Source organism: Artemia sp. Qi Xiang Cuo, chromosome 7 (assembly GCF_049724085.1).
Source record: "Artemia sp. Qi Xiang Cuo chromosome 7, ASM4972408v1, whole genome shotgun sequence".
NCBI classification, from domain to species: domain Eukaryota; kingdom Metazoa; phylum Arthropoda; class Branchiopoda; order Anostraca; family Artemiidae; genus Artemia; species Artemia sp. Qi Xiang Cuo.
Window position 1 is genome coordinate 3,105,399 of NC_142800.1, and position 22,059 is coordinate 3,127,457.

Below are 22,059 nucleotides of genomic sequence, written 5' to 3' on the forward strand. Positions count from 1 at the left end.
TGTATTGGGTTAACCACTCTTTTTGACCACTAAGGTCCTTGCGTCGGCCTTGCAGTGTCTTGTTACAGCTTCTTTCCAGCTCTGAGTCCCCTAATACCAAGCTGAGGTCAAACCCACTGCGCCACTATAGAACTGAAAATTCTATTTAAGCCGTGAGTTGAATAATTGAAATTTAGCAACGAAACACTTTCTACTAGCAAGGTGGATTTACTTTCCAAGCCTATCCAATTCTCGTCTTCTTGCAAATAACGGTCTGGCAGCTTTTCTTTTGCCGTGAATTACTGAATAATGAAAAAAAAAAAAAAAAAAAACAGCTGGTCCAGCTTTGCTTACCAGCTCGCGTAAAAAGGCTGTTATAGGAAAGAGGATGAAATTAAAATTTAAGCTTGGAGGGTAAGAGAAAATTTAATGTGAGAATTTAGAGATACTTTTTTTTAATGTACTTGCAAACCATAACTCTTGATTCATATTGATGCGATTTTTTAAAAAGCAAAACAGCTCACGAAATGGTTCGCTATAGTTGTTGAAGTGCGAAAACGAGTATACGAGATGCTAACAGTATTGACATAGGAACAGCCTAAATTAAGTTCTGGAGGCCAATAAGAGATGTTCAAAACCCTAGCCTGCATTACTCTAGACCAGCTGTCCCAAATTAATAATACAGTTCTTATCTTCTATGTTCATTCCCCTGGAAATGCCCTTCCAGGTCTTGGGAATTATGTTTTGAATGGCCTCCACGTCCTTAGTCATATATTAATTGACAATTTTAGATAAATATGGGTTCTCAGTTATTACATTTTAGGATTCAAAAAAGCTTTCAATTCAGATAACTGATCTTTTTAACTGCTTAGCATAAACGTTTCAGCACACCCGCCGAACCGTTACAATGGTTAAACTTGCAGCAAAAACCGATGAAATTTGACGGACCAAGTCAAAACGATCGTTTTAGCATGAAAACGCAGCAGTTTGAACGAAAGATTATAGTCAATAATTTGACTCTTTTTCAAATCATTGTCAATTTATTTTTGGCGTTCAACAAGGAATGGCAGTGAGTTTGTCTTAAAATGTTTATTGAAATTGTCGTTTTTTCATTGTGCCTCAAAGCTCAATAATGTGCAATCCGTACTCGTAGAGCATTTTTGGTGTAGAACACCTTTTTTGTCAGTTTTAAAGGTTCTAGTGAAATGCAAGATTTTATCTTTTTTTTCTACGGGATATTGACTTTGTTGTTAGAGCCCATCTAAATGAGCAGAATGATGATTAATTTACAATTTATAAGCATCACCATATATATTCTGAGAAGAGACAGTTTTAAACCTTCGTCTTTGAAATTTTCTATTCCACTCTGCTCGAATGGAAGGTCTACCTTTTTCCTTCAAAGTTTAGGTTAATTTTGTCAAACAAAACCAATTTGTAATTTGGTTCCTTGAACTTATTCAATCCAATATGTGTCATTGAATGTAGGGAGATTCAGAATTGCCGATGGAGCACAGAATTTCATGAAAGTGGATTGTCGAACTGCAAACTGTGAAAGCAGAATATTTTTGAACCCAACCGTTGGCTTGGCAAAATTCAGTCTTTTTTTCAGAAAATTTGTCAAATCCATAGCCAAGATTATAAACTTACGATCCAGATTGTAAGGGGTTATTTTCATGATCTAGACTTTGTGGGACCAATACTTACAATCCAGTTTATGATTTCACAATCTGGTTTGTCAACGGATAAGGCCTTGGATCTTTCCACATATTCCAATTTATAACTAAACAGACTGAAGCCTAAAAGAAGAAGAAAACGATTACATTATTTGAAACTATCGAAGCAAAACTGTCTCGGAAATCTTATCCGGGTTATACTATAGGATCATACACAGACTACTCCTTCGAATTACCAGGCTTTTCTGGTCTGAATATCTAACTCTAAGGGTTTTTCCGCCCCCTCCCCATAATGCAGGTTAGTAAGACTGCCAACGATGCAATATACCAATGTTAATTTCAGTGTCATGCATTCTCAAGGTAGCAAGAACAAGATCAATAACTATTAATCAACTTCAAGTCTCACAAGCTATCACTTATTACCAAGAGCTTGGTCGATCTCAACATGGAGTAAGGGTTATCTTTACATACTAGCATACGCCCAGAATCGTAGCCAAGGAGCAAGCAGCCTGGGAACTTAATTAGAGTAAGACCAGAGAGTTAAGAAGAAGGCTAAATAGTAGGCCTTCTCAACTCACAAGCCGAATTGCAAAATCGCAATCTGGATTGTAAATTTCCTATTCTACTTTTAGCCCAGATTATAAATTCGACCAATACGCTCGAAAGAAGATCATGGAAAAGAACTTTGATTTACTTTGTCGTGGGTTTTTCAACTTTTTTGTTTTCCATACGTTATATTTCACCCACTGTAGATTGTAGCGTCTTCTTTCCCAAACATAATACTTATTTGATACAGCGTGCGTCGTCCCTGGCAAATCAGGCATTTATTATTGCCCTAGTTTAACCAACTAGACAAAATTAAATAAATTGTTCTTATTATTACATTGAAAAAATGCCAATTGTCACCAAACAATAGATGGCATTGAAGATTTTTTGTCGACATCAACGCCATTTCCTATTCTAGTAAGTTGCCCATACTCCATGCTTCCAAAGTTCAAATCAGTCTACTTTACGAAAATTTTGCAAAATTCACTTTCTGGCGAAGATTGAAGGCATAGAGTTACAAATTCCACTGTCAACTAGACGAAAAGACGCTTCTGAAATAACATAAGTTATGCACAAAACAAGAAACCCTCTTGTTATTTTGATCTAAACTTGAATCACATGGTATTCGTTCCTTAATAAAGCCAAGGTTCAAAAATGATATTTATAGCATTCTATTTTTCCATAGGTGCATTTAATATACCCAAAATGCTGATGGACTTCTCAGTGCAAAGTTGTCAAATACTTCTCTTCAACTCTTGCTGAACAGATTACGTCGCATAAACACATGAATAATTTTAGGAGCGGCGAATATTTCCCGAAAAGAGGGTTTCCAACCTTTGCTTTATGTTCTTAAAATTAGGAATGAGAAATTCCATATTTATTACACCTCGTCTCACTCTCTTTATAAAAAGAAAAAGATCAACGAATGACTCTTTTATTCAGCAAAGAATTTTGATAGAAAACTTCGTAGAACCTCCAAAAATTTGAATCTTCTTATTTACTTGAAGATTTTGCCTTGGTTGAACTTGCGACCTTGTTTGTCCGTACCAGTCCATGAGAAGTACTGTGTCACTAAATCCTTTGTTTCCTGCGCATCAGGGTCAAGTTTCTTCCAGTCATACGATTCGTAGTCGATCTGCCAATCGGGACTCAACTGAAAACGAGGAACTTGTCAATAAACCATCAGAAATAAGTCTACGAACGTATATATACAAAGAAAAAATTTAACCGGACAAGTTTTCTTTCTAACTTTACTATGATTTTTGAATTAAAATTAAGTTGCCATCAAGCCATGGCTAATTGGAGATAAAGCCAAGACAGATATTTTGAGCGAGAGGCAGAGCTGACATAATCCCTTTTCCGGACTGTATAAAAACGATGTCATTTTCACTTGTTAAAATCAATTCACAGACGTATATACACAAAGAAAAAAAAAGCTTGACCGGACAAGTTTTTCTTCGAACTTCTAATTCACGAACGTATATACACAAAGAAAGAAAAAATCAACCGGACATGTTTTCCTTATAACTTCTAATTCCTGAACGTATAAAGCCTACAAAGTTTATCTTCTATCTTCATAGAAAAAAATTCAACCAGACAGGTTTTTCTTCTGACTTCTTAATTCACGACCGAATATATTACACAGAAAAAAAATTCACTGGACAAGTTCTTTTTCTATCTTCTAATTCACGAACGAATACATACAAAAAAAAAATTAACCGGACAAGTTTTCCTTCTAACTTCTAAGTCACGAACGTATATACACAAAGGAAAAAATAATCAACAGGGCAAGTTTTCCTTCTACCTTCTAATTCACGAACGTATTTACACAAAAAAAATAATTCAACCGGAGAAGTTTTCCTTCTAATTCATGGACAAAGGAAAAAACTTGATCTGACAAGTTTTCTTTCTAACTTCTAATTCCCGAACGTAAAAAAAAAAAAAAAAAAAAAAAAAAACGATCTGACAGTTTTTCCTTTATCTTCAAATTCACTAACGTATAAGCACAAAGGAAAATATTTAACCGGACAGTTTTCCTTGTGACTTCTAATTCACTACCGAATGCATGCAAAGGAAAAAAATTGACCGGACAAGTTTTCCTTCTATTTTTTAATTCACGCCCGAATATATACAAAGGAAAAAATTTGACCGGACAAGTTTTTCTTCTATCTTTTAATTCACGGCCGAATATATACAAAGGAAAAAAATCCCTCAAAAATTAATCGGACAAGTTTTCCTACTAACTTTGAATATAAATAAAGTTTCAGACCTACAGAAAATAAAGAGTTTACTGGTAAAAGTACCATGGCTCAAAAACATTCTGCTCTTTTGACTGGATTAATATTTCTCACAAGAAAACCAAACAGGATTTAAAAAGGCGGATTTATTTCTTTCTGAAGAATGACATTTCCTTGTCTATCTAGGACTAATGAAAGATCTTAAGTTGAACTAGCCAGCCATGACAAAGAAAACAAAGAGAGAAAACTCAATTATGAATAGAGACAAAACGAGACTTCGGCCATGCAGCCGGCATCCATATTCAGCAATGGATCTGATGCAAGACTTGAAAAGTGGGAAGATGAATGAACTGGGTGATAGAAAGTTCTTGCTGTGAAGGGTGATCCCATGCTTTCTTGTACAGGAGGCCCTCACCCAATCGCGGTGGGTTTACCAAAAGGGGATAAGTGGATTCCAAGGAGAGGAAGCTCGTAGACTCTACTTATAACTTCATTCGTGAAAATGAAGCAGGGGCGTATGCATATCACTTTCGATCACGGGATCAGCAGTTCCTTTGTTAATTTTTTTTTTTATCTAATTCTGTCAGAATATACTTCACACCAAAGGCGGCAAAAATATACGAGTGACTCATGTTAGCGTGCCACAACAAAGTTCGCAAAGAAAGGCAACAAAGGTTTCTGAGCTTAAGTACTTGATCATTTTTTAGGCTATTAGGCCTTTACCCCTAACAAATCGGATTCTAAAATATGCCGTGCCACTGAGAATGAGGTCGATGGATTTATAACCTAAGAGCCTAAATTCGACAATCTTGAAGAAAAGCAAGATTGTGCTTTTGGACGGAGGCTTTATAAGTTTGCTGCTCCGGTTTATAATTCTAAAACTACTACCAACAACTAACAGCAGAACCAAGCAAACTGAGGCCAATACAGCTGCACACGCTCCTCCACCACAATTCATTCACAACTTCACTCTTTACCTCCTACCGAGAAGTTTCATTTTCTTTTAAATCCTTGCTTCGTCCACTTTTCGAACCCATTTGGGGACTGGCTTTCCGTTTGTCAACAGATAGATGACCAAAACGGTCAAGCTTTGGCAATGGGTCGGCCTTCATCCATAAAACGTGTCCTAGCAATCTTAGCCATTCTTTCATTATAGCTTTGGAGAGCCAGATAGTACCTGCATACGGTTAGCCAAACGGGTACCTAAAATTATCCGTAGATAGATTCGCACACAACAGCTTGCAATTTGACAGTCCAGTTTGAATTCTTTACTTCAGTAATAGTTCTGAAACCAGTTTCAAGAAAATAGTTCTCAGCTGAAAAGACTGATTATCTAAAAATAAGGATATATATATATATATATATATATATATATATATATATATATATATATATATATATAAAACAGTTACGTGACAGTAGATAGACATATTCTTAGTTAATCAAACAAAGCAGAAGGAAAAATGATATCATCTTGGATGGTAAATATCCTCTATTTATTCTTGCTGTATATGGTTGCTTACTTTGATAGACATTTTTATTTATATACTTATATAAAGTAAAAATATATAAGAAGTCTAGTTGTAAGTTGCTTACAACCACAAGTTAATGAAGACATCAATCGTTTTTAACTAAAGGACGAGGTCAGATTGGTCTATGGATGAGACACGTACTTTTGATTCTCTATGGACTGCTGTATTTTTTTTTGGCTGGTAAATATCCGTTTTAATTCTTATCGCTGAATTCTCTTATGGATATATTTTTTTAACCTGGCAGGATACATATTCACTAAAATGGTGTCTAAGCACACGTTTTGAAGGTTCAGTTACACAGGCCTTCTGAATTCCTGGCTAATGTTTAGGGAAGATGACCCCTAGCTGTGAGTATTCATTCTCAGCAATACCTATTACAAGTGGAGATAGACCAAGCCCTGCAATCACTACTCATACCGACAATTTAGAACACTGGTGAATTCAGACTGACGAACGAGGTAGGCGTAAATATCACAAGACTGGACATTCTACATTTCTATGTGAAAACGCTCTGTTCTGCTCAATATGATACAGAATGTAAAATGTTACAAACAATAACAAAACGTCTTACGATTACAAAGAAGGCCAATCCACGAAAATGTTGGTGGCAGTGGGGGGGGGGGGGGCTTAATTTCTTAAAATACAAAAGATATTTTTCAAAAACTACAGAGGGGATGAGCAGTTGCCCCTCAAACTAATAGGCACTCATGATGATTACCAGATCTGATAGTTTTGTATTCTTTGTTATATCTTCTTTGCTTTTGCAGCATTAAGAAAAAAAAAAAAATTAACAAAAGAGTACATAAAACATTTTTGCTTTGAAAGTCTGGCAAGCATTTTGAAAAAGAAGTTTGTCCCCCGGCAGCCCCCCTTGACACCCTGTATAGATTTTACATAGTTAAATCGGCTTCATTCAAGAATCTGAGTCATAGTAAATGAGAAGAAAAGATCCCACGCGTTACCTTGAAGGCTAGGTCTTGACCTCTCCAGACCCATATGCCAGAAATGGACGAATCGTTGTCTTCACCAAATACGCACACAGAGGCAAACGCTTGCTTTCTCATCTTCTCTATTCGCTGGAACATACCTGTAAAATATTTGTTCTTGTTGAAAGATTCTATCAAATAAATTATAAAATAGTATACATTACTTTTGCCTTGAGCATCTATTGCTTTAATTCTAGTTAGGGTTCAGGGTTCTTCAATCCTAAAAATCCGTCTAAACCAGGAAATATCACTAAAAACCCAATCATCCCGGTGCCCAACCCAAGATAAATTTTTGTAACATAAACAAGTTTTTTTTTTTTTTTTAGATGAGGAGGAAGCAGGTGAAATGCAACCTCACATATTGTCAAGAAGCTTATGTGTGTCCGAGCAAAAAAAAAAAAAAAAAAAAAAAAAAAAAAAAAATCACGGACGGAAAATTCAATAATTATGGAAAAAGAACCAAATAATAATAATAAGGGACAAAGACAAAAAAATTATTAACTACAAAAAATAAAACAAAAGCATATCTACTTCTTTTTTTGCTTCCCATACACAAATAAACTACACTTAGTGACTATAAAATAATCTCTTACAATACTTTACAACATAAAGGCACGATTTAAATTCTTATAATTATTTTTGATTCTATTCCACAGTTTGCAACCTCGATAAATTATAGACATTCGTAACATAAATATACTTGTGAAAAAAAATGTTACATATTGGCAACAAGTAATCATAGATCAATTATATATTAAAATGTATATACTTATGCATTTGCCAATCCTTATAATCATTATCAATTAGAATCAACAAGTTTACGCATGTCTGAGGAGTCTAGCGATCCGCAAAAAATTTTGTAGTTTCACAAGGGTCTTTTAATATTCAAAAAAAATTGCTTAGTAATGAATCCAAAATTGGCCATGCAGAAATACTCCCTTTTCAGGGAAAACAGAGCATAAAGGGGGGAAAATCTCGAACTTAAATTTCTGCAGTATTTTCTGGACTGAAAGGCCGTTTCCTATTAAACCAAGTCCGGGGAGCCCAAGAATGACGCTAGAATTGGAAAACTGTATCACCTAGTCCCCAATGATTTTCAATTATATATTATATTATTAGAAGACCACAAATGGTATTTAACCCCTTCTGACTTCGCCTAGGGTGAGAATGGGGTACCAAGTGAAGGAATTTTTCAATTCTAATGTCATTTTCAGTCTCCCCGGAATTGCACTATAAACCTTTCAATCCAGAAAATGTTGCAGAAATTTAAATTCGAACCCCCCACCCACCTTGTCCCTCTTAACCCAAAAAAGGGGTATTTTCACGTGACAAATTTTGGATTATCAATATCATTCAAATGCTGGGTCAAAACCGTGAGGTTTGAGGCTTTTTCAAATGAGACTCAAAAACTGAACAGAACAAAGAAATTTTTATGAAGCGCAAATGAAGTTTCGGAATTTGAGTAGCCATATCTCGTGGATAGCTATACTCAAAATAATTAGGGAACTGCAAGTGAATTAGCTCTTAGACATACATCTATCTCGGAAAAAAAAAAAAAAAAAAAAAAAAAAAAAAGGAATTTTACGGAGATCGTAAATATGACGAAAACTTGGACGAAGAAGGGGGGGGGGGGGTTGCAGGACCCTGACACCCCTCCCTCTGCGAGCTTGGTGGCTGTAAAAGTTTTGAAATTTTTTTTTATTGACAGATTCGCAAAGATGTAAATAAAACTACAACCAAGCCCTTCATCATTACAAAACAAACAAAATCAACATTATTCGCAATAAACTAGTTCTCACAAAAAAAAAAAAAAAAAAAAATATTTTCACACTTCTGCAAAAAAAAAATAAAATAAAAAATATCTATTTTAGGTACGTCAATAGATTTCACTAAAAAGAAGCCGAATAAGGAATATCTGACCATGTTGGAATAGGAGGGAGGACAAACCCCAATCCTAATCTATAATGGTCAGTTTATTCTTCCTCTCGTACGTTATACAACAGACCCGAAGCGGCACTATTGTATCTTTTTCAAGAGTTCTACAATCAACAAACTATTCCAAATTAGCGAGAAAGTCACAGAATCTTGCCAAACGAAGATACCTTGCTACAACAACACAGTAAAACCAAACTTGGGGACTTTCGGCAGGACTCATTGCTACGGTTTTTTTTTTAAATCCCACACCACCTCTCCTCTCGGTGACATAATAATCTTTTTCACTTAATTTCAATCTTTAATGTCACCCATACTAGTTTAAAAACAACCTTTATTTTTTGAAATTTGGAATTGGGTAGCCAAACATAATTGACAAAGACAAGGTATACTAAAAAAAAAAAAAAAAATAAAAACTGCAAAAAAGTACCATTCCCGGTTTAGCAGAGTGCCCTTCTGCCATAGGACACCCCTTTCACCGTGGAAATACAATAATAATAACACAAATATTTTTCATAAAAACTTGTTCTCAATCATTGCTACGATTTTAACCAGCATTATACCGCCACAAGGTAAAAAAAACACATTGCCCACCCTGGACTGTTCGATGCTTGTGTTTCTTTTTTCGCTGATTTTCTTTGGCACTTTATCAGTTAATAATTTTACCAATGAGCCCTCTTCCTTAACTCTGTAAGTTCAGCCAGAGTCAGCACAGTTCTAAATGGGTACCTGGGAAAAACACAGGGAAGGTAAACAGGAAGGGTGTACGAGAGCACAGGATTTCTGGGCCCCACCCGCCTATTGTAAGTCTTAGCTGAAGGACCACAAAATGGAGACCAGCATTGCCGATTTGGACTAAAAAGTTTAGTGCTGTTTACCCAAAGCCCCTTTCATTTGCTAGAATATCAATTAAGAAAATTTTTCCACTTTTTGGGTTCACCTTTACATTTTTTTTTTACTACTTTATCATTGGGTTTTGTCATTTTTTTTCTCTTTTGCTATTGATATTTTTTTCTGTAAAATCCCGACAAAATCTTCTTTTAATCAACACTTTAAGGAAGATAATTAACCAGGGCCAATATTTCATTCAGAAAATACAGAGAATTATTATTTAGTAGTTACTTTAAAAAGAAAATAAACAATCTTTGACAGTAAAATAGTAGCTTATGTTGCAATGTAGTACTGGATTGAAACAGTAGACCTAGACGTCTCGTGGATTTAACAGTACACTTTAATATACCTCTTCAAGGTTACACAAAGGGACAATTGTTTACCCACTTTGTGTCGTAATTAGAGGATAAAATCATTAAAGGTCTATTCAGTCATGATTAAGATAACACCACAATTTAGTCTCTAGAACTGAGAATTCTGTGGTTCCAAATTCAACCAGAGAATTAGTATCCAGAGCTAGCTAGAACCAAGACCCTAGTTAAATATATCAAGTATTTTAAAACTTACGTAAGATTCAAGTCAATTGAAGAACTTTATTGGCAGTTTCTTATTATCGACATGATACTTAGGCTTTCAAACACGAGCTGGTGTTCTTAGGCCTTTTTGGACTCCTCGATCGTTCTTAGGATCATGACGTTCTAGGACGTCCTTAGGATCTTCAACAAATGTCCTCTGCTATGCTGCGTTCTTTTTTAGATTGCCCCTGAGCGTCACTCTGCCGTGCCAAATTTTTCCAACACTATTTTCATGTAATAGGGCAGGATTCACCCCCAACAACGCCATCAACTGCATGTAATTTTATCACTCACAAGTGGCTACCTCAAATCTTCAGACCCTTTTTTAAGATGAGGATTGATACTAAATTGCAAGAGCAGACCTAATTGGCTCCTGGATTCAACACCCCATATTATACCTCTTCAAGGTTACGCAAAGGAGCAACCATAAGTATACCATAAGTATACGTTAAGTAGAAGATTAAACCATTTCTGTCGACCATCATTAACTTTGTCTTCCGATAAATTCCGCGTTTTAGCTAGGTAGGTTTGCATTTTTTTTTAAACATCATTAGCACCTTAATTTTGTTTTCAAGATGGAATGTGGTACTGGATTGAAACAGTAGACATAGCCGTCTCCTGGATTTAACAGCACAGTATCTTATACCTCTCAAGTAACACAAAGAGGCAACCATGAGCACACCCTGTATCGTAAATAGAGGATGGAATTGATTACTATCGATGACACCAATCTACGTTTTTTTTGCAGTCAAAATACTTTAATTTCCATATTTGTCCAGCCTGCAATTAGTTAACAGCTTTCATTTTTCTTAAATGCAGTAGTTTATAAACCTTACATCTTTCTTAAAAAGAAAGCTCGAAAGTAAAATCTTTCTTTTTTAAGCCAGAAAGTAAAAATATGCGCATGTACAGTATTTGGGGGGAAGGGTTATTTGAAATTAGTTAGAAAAATCACACTCAGAAAAAAAACAGACATGCAAACTCTCTATTCATGTAACAGATCATAATTGCAAATATTCTCAGACCTCTCCCCTAGGCGTCAGATGGGCATCTGCCTATACTGAATGTTTAAAGAAATTGAATTACACATTTTGACTTGGTGGACTTATTTGGCCTTGATGACTTATTACTGGGCCACTTTTTGTTTAAATACTTTTTAAAATTGCTTGTATTAAGTACATTAATTAACAGATAAAACAATCGGAATAGAGCAAAATCTTGTTTTTAGATCAACCTACGAACTCTTACATTAAAAATAAATTAAAGTTTTTCACCCAAGAATCTTTCCATCGAAACCAATCGAATGCTGACGCAACACTTCGCATAGCCAAAGCAACATAATTATGTTCCTTAGTCTAGTTTCAATCTGTCCTTGAATTTCCTTTCTTTTGAAATCGAAGCAATGGTGAATATTTGTGTGTACTGTATGCATTAAATCACTGTTCACCCGATCGCTAGAAACTTTAAGAAGTCGCTGAGTTCACTATTACGAAGGTTTTACGAATAAAATCCCCCTACCCCACCCCAAAGGTCATCTTAATCCTTCAAATACTTATCGCGCTGACTGAAATTAGAGCCCCCCCCCCCTATGAACAAACATACTTGACAGTTTATTTCATTAGCATTATTCACATGACCTGGATCCAATAACGTTCGGCGGGTAAGTAAATAATCCTAACTTAATTTTCCAAATACTTTAAAATTTAAAGCCCGGTCGTTATTTAACATATGGACACTCACTTTAATTTGTATGAAAATGGAGTCACAAAAACATGATAAGATGGAAGATCAAGTTGTTTAGAAACTCACCAGTAACAAGGCTGCATGGCATAGAAACTTTTGAAAGCTCATTTCGATATGAATGATTATATATTGAAATAAGAGGCAGCAATACTGTTTTAGAGAGTAAATGGGTTAATCCCGATTAAATAGACAAGGCCGTATCCAGGAAGATGGGAGTACCGGATTTAACCTCCCCCCCCGAAGTTTTTGTCCGACTCAAAAACGTAACAAAATGCATACAAACAAGTTATTCAGGTGATTCTTAAAAGCCTCCCCCAAGCAAAAATCCTGGGCACATCCTTGAAAAAAGAGTAATTTAAGATAAAAAACGAAAATTTTCTCGAACTTACCGGTAATAAGGTTGCATGACATGTAAACTTTGGCAAGTTCATCTTGATACTTATATTCACTATACCAGATGGAGTAATTTTCCTTGTCGAACTTCTCCCAAAAATATGGGATTGATTTGGTCTCCTCGTTGTTGGAGTAGAAACGCTTGAAGTCATCAATGTTGAACGTTCTAATCAATAAAGCCAATACGAGAATGATAATAGAAGTTATTAAGGATTTTTATCATGTTTTATCAAGAATTTAATTCAACTATTTAAGTGAGCTTATACCATAAATACTAATATTAAAGTGAAATTAGTTATAATTAGACATCAAAGCCGTCACACAAGGATAGTTAGTTAGATTAATTACTATTATTAATTTGTGATAATGAAAGACAATCAGCAACTATCTAACCGAAAATTTAGGGCATCATTACAATCCTATTCTTCACTAATATAAATACAAACATATATATATATATATATATATATATATATATATATATATATATATATATATATATATACACATATATATGACATCACAAGAGAAAAAAGGGAAAACTTAACATGGCAGGGGATGAGGGTGGAGGGGCGAAAAACTTACCCAGTATCCATTTAGTTAAACTGCGGTTATTATTAATTAACATTTTACCTTATTTATTGTAGTACCTTTTCAGCTGTCTTATTTCAATAGCTTAATACAAAAAAAAAAAAAAAAAAAAAAAAAAAAAAAAAAAACAATAGACAGTAAACAAGACATTTAGTCTCAGTATAATTTTTCGTGCATTTCAATAAAACAAAATCAATTTTTTTACAACCTAATGTGACGCCAGAAGGTCGAATTATCCAATTTTTTTTTGTCACTGATACGCATATACATTGAGCTAAAAGGAGTCACAATTAGGACCAGACACAAATTCTTATCACGCTCTATGCTTTCTTCTGGACTTTCAATTAAACTGCTTGACTATTACTTTGTTTTAGGAGCAAGTTTAGGATTCAATTTGTTTTAGGAGTGTCCAGACCAGAGAGCTTATACAAGGAAGGAACTGATGATGAACTATGATAAACATCTGGTACTCTTCGACCATATTGAAAAATATTAAGTATTTGTTTTAATGACAATCTATGGAAATTATCCCTGGGTTCAATAAGCTTATTGTGATATTTGGTGTTCAAAGAACAATAACAACTATTGAATAGCGTTCAGTAGCACTTATTGTAACCAATCAAATTAATAGTTTATATATTATGCGTCAGAGCTCAATAACACACAATTCATTCTTTTCTAGCTAGAAAATTCTTACTGTGTTTATCCATCAAAATAAATTAAAAACCTTCCTGCAAGTACCTTTCTTAAAAGGGGCTTCGAGTTGAGAGATAGTCAACACCAACATTTTTTTTTTCATTTCAACTATAATTTGTCGTAAAACAGGAACAACATAGGCTTTCAGAGGGTGAAAGTTAGACCACTATACTTAGACCAAATATCCCAATTTTCAAATTACTAGCACAAAATTAATTCTGTTGTCCAAACGGTGTTTATTAGAGCAAAGTAGTTGCACTTACTCAATATATAATTGCAATTTAATACAATAAGCTATACTGAACGCGGGGCATCACTATTCATATATTTGATCAATGTTTAATTTCAAAGAGAATAATAACATAGAGGAGCGTCAGATGACTCTTCCTGCTTCACAGTAACTATCATTCACATAAGCCTTACATGTAAGGGACCAGCTTGTTCCCTTACAATAGTTTATTCCGGGTCAACCGTGAGAGCGCCGTCTTTTCTTGTCACATTCCCCAGATGAATTCACTGGTCATAGTTTAGAGCCTTCAATAGCTTACTAATGGGTTTATCTGACTATCGCAAAATTTCCCTCTATTTGCCCTCCTAACTACCAACTTTTAACTAGCATTAATTTGAGCCAAATAGGGACAAAAAAGCAGAAATACTGTTACTATTTACTAAGCATGATGACTAACATAAATCTAGCAAGGACCTTTAGCATCAGCGTCATTTATTATGCACCTCAATTGAAGAAGAATTCAGAATTTGTAAGAACCAACATTTAGGCCTAGCTTTAAATAGAGATTCCGGTTATTTAAGAATAAACGAGTCATATTTCGGTTTTCTCAAAAGAGAAGCCGATACTTTAATAGTCCCTGAAATAAACCTTGAACCACTTTCCCAGTCATATAATCAAACACGTGAACAACCCCTTAGGTTTCAAAGGGTGTCTGCAAGAAATGCAATAATTAAAATCCGAAATCAAATGACATAGTTCTCCAACTTATTTAATTGCTGGTTCGCTTAGTTTTTGAGTGAATGAATTGTTTTCTTTTCTTTTATTCCTCAGTTGTTCGCTAGTATCCGTCGATGGCAGTTCATAATTTTTTTTTATTTTGTGCAAATCGCGGATAATGGCGAATAACTCGCTGGTTGTTAGGTATTTGGTTTTAATTCTTATAATTTTTGGCTTTTATTCATCTTTTAAGTTTGTGTTTTTTTTTGTTCTTTTCACATTGACTTTCCGCGTTTGTTATTTTTTTCTTCGGCACTTTCCTTGGATACATCATTTCGTTTCGCGCTGAAGAAGAAAGGCGTTTGTCCTCTCGAAATATTTGCTTTGTTGTGTTTTTTCAGTATTTTCATTTGGCCTTTAAAAACCCCATTTTTGCTCGTTTTTCTTTCTTTATGGTAAGAACTGGCAGTTTTTTTATTTTTTAATCTACAGGCGATTGCAGTAAATTTACTTTTTCCAAATCCCTTTGGCCTCTTAAAGACATATTTGAGTAGAATATTCAAAGCTAATACAATACACAAATCTGTCTTATGCAACTATACATATAATAAATTGTCCTGAATTTTTAATTTAACTGTATTGCTATTTATTATTAGCTTTGTCAGAAGCCTTTCCAGACCAGAATGCTTATAAGGAGAAGCAGTTGGTAGGATAAACATCTATTACTCTATGATGATATGGAAAGACGTTCAGTATTTAGCTGAAAATCCATGGAATCATCAAATTCATTTCTTTATATTCTATGATTTAGAGACATATAAACAACACAAGTGAACCAAAAAAAAAACTTGGGGGGGGGGGGATCTTGTTCAAATTGAGGAGCTCTAATTCCCACGTATACGCAAAACCGCAGAATAACTTAATACTAGCGTAAATTTAAAAGCAAAAAACGTAAAATAAAACTACATAGAAAATTAAAGACTTAAAACTCGGCAGACTTGAGAGTATAACACCAATACCATCTATCAGTTTTTAAAGATCCGTATCGATAAGGATCAAGTCAGTTTTTTAGAACTGAATAAATGCTTTACTACTATCTTTATTTGTTACACGAACTCGCAAAATCGGAGATAAAATTCTGATTAAAAACAATTTGTGATTTATGCGTGGTGAAAATATACTATTAGTATTTTTTCTTTAAGAGGTACAATTCTCTTTAGAGACTGTTGTCACTAATTACGGAAGTATCTTTTTTTTTAAGATATACTCAAAGGAATTAAATCTCCATGATTTGTTAGTTCTCAGTTACCACCTTCTCTCCACACTGGCGGATTCAGGGGGGTTGGGGAAGGGGGCCCCAAGGTTGTTTCTGGCACCCTCTTACCCCGTTTTTTCTTTTTTTTCACTTTTTTTTAAAAGAATAAATTTTTCAACTTGTACAATTATTGGCACCTTTGCCACAACCCCCCCCCCCAAGATTTTGCTCATTGCCACCCTTGTCACTTACCCCTCCCCCCTAAGATTTTGCTCTAGATCCGTCCCTGTCTCTCCGAGCTTAGCAAAGCGCAAATCATCCCCAAAAGATAGTCACAAAGAAAGATATAAAGGGTAAAGAGGAAAGCTTTGAATAGAATATAATGGAAGGAATATATAGAGCTGTGTTGATCTAAGGCGACTTGATACGGCAGTAGGTCGCTGTTAAGACTATAAGTATGCAGCAATTCCCAGTTACTGGTTCGGGATGGCTCCTGGTTCAGAATTCACGGACGGTCTGATTACTTCCTATCATCTTATTCATAAATTAGCACAAGGCGAAATCGCCTCTCTGCAGTATGTGCATAAGCTTTATTAGATTTGGGATCCTAATGAACCATGCCACACCAATTAGCACACGGCTTAGGTCTTTGATACTGACAACCCACCCAAACTCGTCTTGAGCCCGAAACATACGGTCCCCAAATCCCCCAATCTCAGGACAGATTTGAGACGTGAGAGCTTGCTCTCTTGTAGTGAAACCCGAAATTCATTGAGTATACTATTACTAACAGTATCCTAAAAACTCGGATACTACACCAAGATTGACTTGGTATGCATAAAGAACATCATGGATCATGCTGGATTGAATATATCTACCAGCAAAGATGTACGGTTCCTGGGACATTTAAAGTGACCTAAATTATTATACATTCATAGGTTGCATTCAAGGTCTCACACTTGTCACAGTAAATCCATCCCATTCTTAATCACGCGTTCAGAGGAAACCCTTCTCACATTTTAACATATATTTAAAACTGTCATCGTCATTGATTACGGTAATGTTTGGAGTAATTTTGTGAAGCATCAATTGAGGTTGTCATTCCAATTTAAATTATCTTACCCCTTGGGCATCTCATCAAAGGGATCCTTGCTCTTTGGTTCAGCTGCAAGAGCCTCCTCAGCAGCGTCTGCTGGCTCTTCTTCCTCTTTCTTTGGTGCTTCCTTCTTTTCTGCTTTAGGTTTAGCTGCCTTTGGGACCTTTTCTGTCTTCTTCTTCTCTCCACTTCCGATCTAAAATACAATTGATGGAAAAATAAGTACAGAATTCATCTTAAATACAGAAAGTTCAAACTGATATAAAAACTCACAACAAAAGTATTAAAAGGATTACTTTCAATTTTTGAAGTCAAATTCAACGACATTTCTCACCGAGATTACAATGATCTTGTAAAGTTTCATTCCTAGCAGTTCAGAGCATACAAAGTGTACTCAATGTTCAATTCTTAAGTGTTTGCTACATAACTATGTCTGGATTCCTATTGACAAAATGATCTTTTATTTTCAACCTGAATGCACAAAAATGGCGGAAATCAATAGCCTACTTTGGCACCATCTCTTTTGTTTAAGCGGCGTTCACAAGCGTACCTAGCTAGAATCCCATGTCTAGCCAGAATTCAATGTCTAGGTAACGACCGTTCACAAGTAAAATTCGGCGCTTGGCTAGACTTTGAGTTCTAGACTCTAGAACTCAATGTCGAGGATTTTCTATTACAGCCAATCAGAATGTGTCAAGTTCCACTATTTTCATCATTTTTATTTACATTTTTAAACTGAAATTTAATTTTTGTTTTCTCATTAGTTGTTTTTTTCATTTTAGGCAAATATGCAACACAAGGAATAATAGTGAAGCCCACTAAGGCAATTGTTTCGCTTATCTCATCCATTATCTTGTGACAGTAAAAATAGGGATTACAATTTTGACAGTTTTGCCCGCATAAGTTCTCTTGATTGGCTAGAAATGACAAATTGAAACTAAATTTGTGGTTTTAGCTAAGCACCGAATTTTACTTGTGGAGGGTCGTTGCCTAGACATTGAATTCTGGCTAGACATGTGTCTAGACATGGGATTCTAGCTAGACACGCTTCTGAGCGCCGCTTTATGAAACTTTGAATTTCTGTTTGTGAAAGGTTCATCACCCGATATTCCACAACTGGTTCGATCTGATCATCTAAAAAAGTATCTTGACAAACTTACGGTATATGGCCCCCTTAAAAAACGCGATTTTGCGACAAGCCTGTAGCTGCAGCTTGCATCAAAAGGACAAGATACTTATATAATTGGATTTATTAGTCTTGAATTTATCCATTCACTGAACCGGAATTATGATATCACTTACGCTTTTTTGAGGGAGGATCAAAGCTTGATTCAAAAATAGGAAAAATGTCCCTTTTCAACCAGTTTTCAAAATATTTTCAATCAATTTTTTTATAACTGCAATCCGGCAGTTGGATAGGTCTGAATCTAAGCTATGGATTGACAGAAAAAACATTGTATTTCGTTGATATATCCAAAACTAGGAGCAGGCATGTAAAACGTGCCATAGCACAGTAGCATGCTACTTGGGAGCTTTCAAATTTGCTTGACAATTTTTTTTTCTGAAAATACCATTTTTACATATAAAAATACTTTTTTCTCAAAGAAAAGCTATCAAAACACAAGTTGTGCTGCTTGAGTGTCGGCAATTTTCAGATTTTTGTCGAGTTCTGCTACTGGCAGGTTTGGAACGTTTTGCATACATGCTTAGGAGAGCAGAAAAATAACACGCTAAAGATAAGATTGCACAGGGAGCACGAACCTTAAGAAACGCTTTTACCTAAAAAATAAAAATAAAAAAAATAAAACGTTTTATTTTAAATGCACTTGTGTCTTCTTTATAATACCCCTCCATAGTCTTTAGTCGCTCAGACTAAGTCCAAATTTAGTCTTGGGACAAAAAATTAAATGTTTTCATTTGCTATCCTAACATAACAACTTGTGATTTATACTGTTGTGGGATTACCTGAACATCTGACTCTCTAAAACAAAATTAAATAGAATATATAAAATAAAAACAACAGCAACAAAGAAATATACATGCAGCCGTAAACAGCATCCTCAAAAAAGCCCTTCCCCCTCGAAAAAAGACTGTGGACGAGTGCCGTCATTTTTCAAACGTGAGTACAAGGGGACAGAAAAGCCAAGCTACCGCCCCCCCCCCAAGGATGACCAAAAGGACGTTCTCAATCTATCTTTTCAGCGCAATCATCTCACGTTCTGTTGAAGTTCAGGAACTGTATTTAAGTTTTATCATTTGAAAAACACAGCTAGGAAATCTTATTCAATAAAGATTTCAACTCTATTGAGTTTCTGCAGCAGATAATTAAATCCGAAACTCTCTTAAGACAAGCAGACAAGTGAATTTTCTCCAATTCATATTTGTTATTTCAAATTTGAAAATTTTTACGTTTTAAATATTTCCATTTTTTAAAGTATCAGTGACATTGCCCCAAGATATAAATTAACGAGCCGTTGGAAATGGCTTCGATTATGTAAATCTGAATAAATTCTTTCTATCCATAACATATTTCCCATAATTTAATAAAAGCTTGATATTCGACTCGTTTTTATTTGATGCGTTATATTCACTTACCTTATTTTAGGTCGTTTTTTTTTCTATTGCAAAACAATCCCATTGTATTATTTTTCGACCATTTATAATTTTTTATTTAAGTTTTTGATTTTTCGAGCGTTTATGTGACGATTCGAGTGTTTAAAATTTTTGATTAGTGTTTTTGATTTTTCGAGAGATTATGTAACAATTTTGTGGTTGTGATTATGTTTTAATACAGAAGTCCTTAAAATGACTACCATAAAATCCCAGCCATTCTCAAAAAGAGAACCCCCCTCTCAGTTAGGCTATTGAAAAACCAACAAACAAAAAACAACTTACAGCAGCCTGGAACAGCAGCCAAATTTGTTTCTGAAGTATTATATTTTTATCATGCTTAGGTATACCTTATTAGGATTAGCCTAACTTCACCTCTTGAGCGGTAGGGGGTATATCATACAAGCATCTCCCAGCCCTTCTAAAAAAAGAGAAGTCACCCCCTCTCAGTATAGATACAAAACAGGCTGTAGATAAAAAAAAGAACTTACAGCAGCCTGGAAGTCAGCATATTTCTTTGGGTCGAATTCACCGGCCTTATCACATATCTTAAAGTCGCCAATAACAGCCTTGACCTGCTTTTGGTTAATAAGAGTCATAAACCAGCGGTTGGTATTTACATAAGATTTTCTAAAAGAAGAAGAAGAATATATTACAATCAAAGACTTATCCTCTACTAATAATAAAGAGACAAACACAGTATTATTGTCTTATATTTCCGTGTTAAAGTGTGCTTTAATTCGATTGGTTTATCCCAGAAAAGGAAGCAACATAACTACCCTTTTTACCCGTTGTTGCCATATCAAATTTTAGATCAATTTTTTTAGCCACAGTATTTCTTACAAATAAATTCTCTGTTTCCCCGTGCAATAACTGTTTAAAAATATATACATTGCATATGCGAACATTTTAAGTGATTATGAATATGGAACATACATTCAAGTATAAACAGTTTCATTTCACATTTTTGCACAAATTATACAGGGATCCATTAAACCTTGAGCAAGAAACATAAAAAACGACATGTCTAATAGGTTAAGAGTCTTCCTGTCATCAAGAACAATAGTCATTTCAAAACTCTGCGGGCGATAGTCAAGAGATACACAGACTTAGCATTTTTTTTTCACTATTTTAAAAGAGCCTACATGTGCAGTTCTTTTTTGGAAAAGGTAACATATGCCAAGTACTTAATACAGTACAAGAAGAACAACGCGGTTAGTCCCGACTCGGGTAATCGTGGCTCTCCTGTACCTACATACTTATATTCAATTTTACAGGTTAAAGATGGCAATTCTTTTTTTTCTAATTTTTTCCGTTTGGTTAATTTTGAAGCCTTTCGGTTGAAGGCTTAATTTTTTCTTCGGTCGTAATCTAGATGAAGTAGCCTCTACATAACTTTTTAGAACTTTAATCAAAGGAATTTTTCAATCTAAAGGAAACTTCAGGAAATGGGTCATGTTTTATTTCACTTATAAAAGGCAAATTCAATTTGTTTTAAAAAAAAAAAAAAAAAAAATCATAGCCATGGTCAGGTGCAACTTCATCTTATTCATCAATTATAACATCATCACTACGTCAAGTTTTTTTTAAGTGAATTTTTATTGTTGCACAACTCATCCTTGTCAGAAGTCTTTCCAGACCAGAATGTTTATGAAAAGAAGCATCTGGTAGGATAGACTTCTCTTACTCTATGATGATATGGAAAGACATTCAGCATTTAACTGAAAATCTATGGAATCATCATACCCATACGATTAATACCCATTTCACAGATTAAGGATACGCTGCACTGGCATTGCAACTAGGGAAAATGGAGGAGAGCTTTAGCAATGCTGTCCGCTTTCAAGTGACCAATACTACCCTGTTTTCTCAGGGTGCTAACATAAAAACAAAAGTCACCTCAAACTAGACTATAGTAATCTTAAGTTTGTTTTTTGAGACTTTAGAATTCTTTAGAACCTTTTTCAGAATTTAAAGTAAACTTTCTTTGTCACATAGCTCATCCTTGTCAGAAGCTTTTCCGGACCAGAATGCTCACGAAAAGAAGCAGTTGGTAGGATAAACTTCTATTACTTTATGATGATATGGAAAGACCTACAGCATTTAACTGAAAATCTATGGAATCATCATACCCATACGATTAATTCCCGTTTTCAAACTTTGTAATCGTTTTTCTGTCAGAAACTGGGATGAGACTTAATAATATACTAATTTTTCTAAATACACGAGCTAAAATGATTATTCTTTTTACAGTAAAAAACTCCAATCGTCGTCAAACACTAGATTGCGTTATTATTTTTTTTTGGGGGGGGGGAAGGGATCTAATAGGAAAGACAAGTCATATTTGTATCATAGAAAACATGTAGAAAAACAGCATT

The 22,059-nt window shown here is 34.8% G+C and overlaps 1 protein-coding gene across 2 annotated transcripts in view; it reads right to left on the bottom strand.

Annotated features, from left to right (window-relative positions):
* Nucleotides 1-3,116: 3,116 nt before the first annotated feature.
* eEF1gamma (elongation factor 1-gamma) overlaps nucleotides 3,117-22,059 on the bottom strand; it is a 38,400-nt gene continuing 19,457 nt past the window's right edge. For both annotated transcript variants that reach the window (XM_089091965.1, XM_089091964.1), the window contains exons 5-9: nucleotides 20,173-20,311; nucleotides 17,098-17,267; nucleotides 12,484-12,653; nucleotides 6,930-7,054; nucleotides 3,117-3,351 (exon numbers count right to left, since the gene is read on the bottom strand). In XM_089091965.1, the coding sequence (XP_088948091.1) occupies nucleotides 3,196-3,351; nucleotides 6,930-7,054; nucleotides 12,484-12,653; nucleotides 17,098-17,267; nucleotides 20,173-20,311 (760 nt within the window). In that variant the 3' untranslated portion in view covers nucleotides 3,117-3,195. The remainder of the gene's footprint in view (nucleotides 3,352-6,929; nucleotides 7,055-12,483; nucleotides 12,654-17,097; nucleotides 17,268-20,172; nucleotides 20,312-22,059) is intronic.